Source organism: Chenopodium quinoa, unplaced genomic scaffold (assembly GCF_001683475.1).
Source record: "Chenopodium quinoa cultivar QQ74 unplaced genomic scaffold, ASM168347v1, whole genome shotgun sequence".
Taxonomy (NCBI): Eukaryota; Viridiplantae; Streptophyta; class Magnoliopsida; order Caryophyllales; family Amaranthaceae; genus Chenopodium; species Chenopodium quinoa.
In genome coordinates, this window is record NW_018744626.1 from 2,078,731 (window position 1) to 2,084,095 (window position 5,365).

Here is a 5,365-nt window from a genome sequence, read left to right on the forward strand (position 1 = left end):
AATCAAGTTGGGTCATTTCCAAGTCGGGTCATTCTCAGATTCAAGTCGGTTTATGTTCAAGTCAATAATTTGCACTTTTGCAGGTTACAATCAGGTCGGGTCTTTTTCAAGTCAGGTCATATTTGGGTTCAACTAACTATAAATAGATAATTATCATTTTTATCAAGCTAATTATTTCCTTTGACTATAATATATATGGCAATATACTAGGGAACTATAGTCTATAATTTAGGAAGATGATTATCTTCTTTGACCATACAACAAATATATACTATATTTAACTCTTAAATTTGAGTATGATGCATTGATGCTCCTTTCTTTTGCTGGCCTGGACCGACTCACCGACTTGGTCTCCCTAGACAAAATGCTTTGATCAACAATAATTAGGTGGTCTAAATTGCATTTAAGGTGATTTGAAATCGGGTCAAGAACAATTTGGGTTGAATTTAGGTAGGGTCAATAACAAGTTGTGTTGATTTTGAGTTAGGTTAGTGACAGATCGGACTAATTTTTTAGTCGGGTTAGTAATAAATCTGGTAATTTTAGGGTCGGGTTAATAACAAGTCGGGTTAAATTTGGGTCAGGTTAATAACTAGTCGGGTTGATTTCGGGTCGGGTTTGTAACAAGTTGGGTTAAATTCGGGTCGGGTTAGGAACGAGTCGGGTTGAATTCAGATCAGGTTAGTAACAAGTCGGGTTAAATTCGGGTTTTGATGGGTTAAAACGGGTTTGGGTCAATTTCGGTTCCAGTCGGGTTCGATTCAGGTTAATAATTAACGGGTTACATTCGGGTCGGGTAATCTCCAGGCCAATTCATGTTCGGGTCCAAGTCTCACATACTCGGGTCATCTCGGGTCTAGGGTTGGTTTCAGGTCGGGTTTGGGTCCCCATTTTTGCGGATTAAGATGGTTCGATTAATAATCAAGTTTGAGTCGGTATTTCGGATCGGGTCAACTTTTGACAGCTCTACCCACAACGATCTTTATATAGAGTATTGACTTCTTCCACATTAAGTGATTTTTTTTTTTTTTTTTTTTGTTTTTTTTTTTGTTTGTTTGTGGAGCGTTTGAGTAAGGTAAAGTAAGAAGCATTAGGTTTTCACTGCACATAAAGTAAAAGTCTGAAGTTGGATTCTTCGCTCTGATCGGAAAATGGACCGTCGAATTGCAGTTTGTTTTGCAATCCTCACTCTGATTATGATAGTCTCTACTTCCGCTGCTTTCCAGGTTTAATTATTCTTTAATCATCACTTAAATCCCTGAAATATTATGAACTTAATTTCTGTAAAGTTAATTACTTTGTTTAAATTTTTACCGCAGATTGATGAATTGGTGAGCAAGAAGCATATAATCACAACAAAATCTCCCTTCTCTACTGCACTTGAAACCCTCCAGAAGCAGATTAAGTACTCTCTAACTATCTATATTAATTTTGACTATTTAGTCAAGTTATTCAAGAAATTGATTAGGATGAGAAAGAGATGATTGTTATTGATTTCTAAAGCATGATTCTTTATATAATTTGTTCAACCATACTTATCTTGTTGATGGGTGATCGTCAAAATGAGGTGTCAAAAATTGACCCGACCAAATATAACTAACCAACTAATTGACCCGCTATGACCGGACATGACTAACCAACTAGTGAAGATGAACAAGAATTTAAAGATAGTTTGATTACTAAAGTACGATTGTTATTGTAATTAGTCCAATTTTTTGCTTGCTGTTGTTTTCAGCAATGCAATTTTTTAAATATTGTATTTTATAAACAAATAAATATGTTATTTTAGAATAGTTTCTTGTTGCTTAAATTTCCATTGATGTTGATGTTTGGGTGGGTGGGATTAAATGTGATCTATGATACTTGCACGACTTGTTTAAATCATATAACCTAGCATCCGAGCCTTAGATGTGGATTTTGTTGAAAATTTTCTGAAGTCTGAGTAGTATAAAACAAGTAAACAATTTGTGTCTTTGCTGTTAATTTTTTAACTAATGTTTATTTGTTTAATACTTAACTAAAAAGATTTAAGATTTCTATTTGTGCAAGGAGAGCTTAGATCTTGATGATTCTTCGAAATGTTGTCTATCTCTTGAAATGTAGTTGGACCTTATAAGAATCCGGTTGAAGGAGAATGAGATTGGTGAATTGAGTTGTATATTCCACAATTTAGCGTTGATTTTATTAGTTTTGTTGTAGTTTCTTAGTGTCTTAAGACCAAGCAGGTATGTAGCTAAATCACTAAGGACATGAACTCGAGTGATCATAACTTATAACCTGTGGCTGTCGTTCCTCTATTTCTCAGCCTCTTGTTCCTCCATCTTATTTTCTTTGTGGCCTTGTGGGGCTCCGGGAAAAATTCATACCTTGGGGTGGCTAGAGGATGACCTGCAGCCCGTGTGGTGATTGCATAATTCATTTCCACGACCCCCGTGGTGAGCCATAGACGTGGAAGTTTTGGTTCAGTTCTTTTTCCATCAAGCTCATCAATGTTTAATTGTTCTTGTTCATCTCCTCTCATGGATATTTAAAGCTGAACTAGGATCCATTTTATGGTTCAAAGTGTGAAGATATTTTATGAAGTGAAATGATATGGATATATGAGACATTTTCCCTTCAAGTTTTGACTTTCTCTTGTTTTCTCTAGAAAAAACTTGAGCTTAAGTAAAGTTTCTTGGATCAAGAAGAGAATATGTGATGATTGATAAGAAACTGATTAACCCCTAATTATCAATAACTGTATGTGAGCTCAAAAACATGTGCCCTGTTGTGTGTTGTCACTTGAGTTTTCTTTCTATATGATTAGTTCCATGTTGTTCATGGAATAGTAATAGTGGTTGAATCTTTAATTGCAGCTATACTTTTCAACGCATTGATCTTCTTCGACGTGCAATGACCCATGCTTCATTTTCTGAGGAGAACAACCGGGCATTAAGCATTCTAGGCACAAGCATCATAGAAACATCTGTGTCCTATAGGTATCTTCTAAATGATATGGATATATCTTCAAAAACTCTGAATCGTGTGATAGCAGAGGCATGTAATGTGGAGTCCTCTTGTGCTGTGGATGGGATGCGGTTGGGGTTGCACAAAATAGTCAGAGTCTCTCACAATACCAACTCTACCACTCCTGCCATAGTCTGTGGTGCTTTTCGTGCAATATTTGCTGCTGTTGCTCTCGACTCTGGAAAGTCTGATGATGCTTCAAAAGTGTTCTGGAATGTCCATACTCGTACAGGTGAAATGGCTGCTGCATTTTAGGTAAGCCTCAGAACTAGTGTGACTGCATCCTACTATGAACTCATATTATATGAATTATATGTTATGGTGATGGTGTTTATATATTGTATTAACTTTATGTATGCTCTAGAACTAGAATGGCTCAATAACGCTGCTACATATATGTATTGCTCCTAGGGAGGCTAACAGAGTTTATCAATGGTTGTTAATCTAAGTATGGTTGTTTTATATGTGGATCCAAGTTTGCGTTTTATTATAGTTTGTAGAAAGCTGATCAATGTCAATGTCAGAATCGTTTGTGATCTTTGAGTGAAATTTATTGTGATCATCCTGCATGTCACCTTGAAAACGGCACTTTAGATTCAGAGAACCGCCAAGGCGGCCCTTGTTGTCAGTTGTATGTTGAAATCTGTTGGGTTTATCTCAGTCTGTCTCCAGGTTGCTGGTGAACCAGGAAACAGGCCAATCACTATTAGAAAAGTACAGTACAGCTCAATGTTGCAAGCTTGCCAAACTTAATTCCTTTAAGCTGAACTAGTCTAATAGTGACTAAATCCTGTTTCCGCCTTTTCATGTCTTTGTTCATGCATGATCAGCACTTAATTTATAATGATTTATCTGGTTTCGGTGATTCGCTTGCATCCTGTAAACGATCTTGCTACCTTTAACCAGTATTATAAAATGAAGCAAATTAATCAAACTTACGAGACTTGATTCTCATTTCATGTGACCAAAAGATTCATTATTAATTTATTATTGAGCTAAGCAACTCTAGTTTAGTATTATTATCTGTTCCAAGTGGCCTGAATTTCAGGTTTTTAGTACTTTTTTCTCGTCTTTTTAGTTACAAAAATGAAAGAAAGATTGAGAAAAATGTGGGTGAGAAATTTGTCTTATTGATTAATCCATTTGGTATGAACTGGAAATATCTTTGGCTCTCAAGAAAGACAGACACCCTAAAATCAGCTGTATAATGTACTTGTCCCCCCACCTTTAGTTTAGTTGCCTAACCCTCTTTCATTTCTTTTTTGGAACAAGACCTTCTCGTTGACTTGTAAGTTATGCTATTTTGTTACTTTAAGATATAACTTTGAGTACAATTTACTCTTAAAACTATAATCAACAAGTATAATAGTAGATTCTTATGTAATAGTAATTTCATTATCTTATCTTCTATCAGTATAATTTCGTCATAGATTCTATGAGGAATTTACAGTCAAAGTTCGATCTGAAAATATCAAATATTAAGAAACGGAGGTTGTAATATCTTGTATAAATAAAAAATATAGCTATCCTTGTCTTCCCATGATACTCCAAAATAGTAGCCTTGTTCAATAGTCTTTTGGTTGCTTAATGTTTTGAGATATTTGCTGGCTATTTTGCTGAAGATATTATCATGATGTCAGTCATCAATATGAGATTATTTAGGTGATTAATATCTTATATTGCGTTGAAGTGTTACACTGCCTTTTGGTATTGCTAATATATTGAATTGATTACAAGAAGATATGATATTGAGTGGCCACCTCATTGTCTTATCTAAGGATTAAAATGGTGGGGTTTGAATTTTGGTAGGTAGCCTAGCCGTTAGCCACTACAAATAGAGGGTATGCAAGAGGGCTTATCTAAGTGTTCCTCGAACCATTATTGGAGCATCACTTCATTCTTGTATTTTTGTTGTCATTATTGAAGAAACCGATAGTAATATAAAAAACTCTCAAATAGTAATTTGGTGGTTTGTGAAGAAGTATTGTACTTGTATTTATATAATTATATATGAATAACAATGTACAGTTTTGCCAATTTTTGACTGTTGGAGTGTTTATATGATGATCACTTGCGAGTTACTTGAACAGTTGAACTTGATCAAAACTTGGGTTGAGTGATCTCAACTTGTATTCGAACTCAACTTGGATTTGAACTCAACTCAAGATGTTGACAAGTTGAGTTGAGATACTTGAAATGTGACTCGTATCCACATGAGAAGCTCGAAAAATCTGTTATTATCTACTTTTACTTTGTAATAAGGCAAATGACCAAATTTCTTGTTTATTCTAGTGGTGCTATTGAGATCGATTCATTCAAAGCCTGATCTCTTGACTCAACTCGAACTCATTCCTAAATA

At 35.1% G+C, this 5,365-nt stretch overlaps 1 protein-coding gene across 2 annotated transcripts; it reads left to right on the plus strand.

Annotated features, from left to right (window-relative positions):
* The first annotated feature begins 956 nt into the window (after nt 1-956).
* On the plus strand, nt 957-5,043 carry LOC110700416 (protein NUCLEAR FUSION DEFECTIVE 2-like). 2 transcript variants are annotated; one of them, XM_021877957.1, is made up of 4 exons: nt 957-1,226; nt 1,320-1,405; nt 2,856-3,261; nt 4,816-5,043. In XM_021877957.1, exons 1-3 carry the CDS (start codon nt 1,152-1,154, stop codon nt 3,259-3,261), a joined length of 567 nt encoding a protein of 188 aa, XP_021733649.1. In that variant the 5' UTR covers nt 957-1,151; the 3' UTR covers nt 4,816-5,043. The 2 variants fall into 2 exon arrangements, with proteins under 2 accessions (XP_021733649.1, XP_021733648.1); XM_021877956.1 differs by lacking the exon at nt 4,816-5,043 and having other exon boundaries at nt 959-1,226; nt 2,856-3,555.
* Nucleotides 5,044-5,365: the final 322 nt, after the last annotated feature.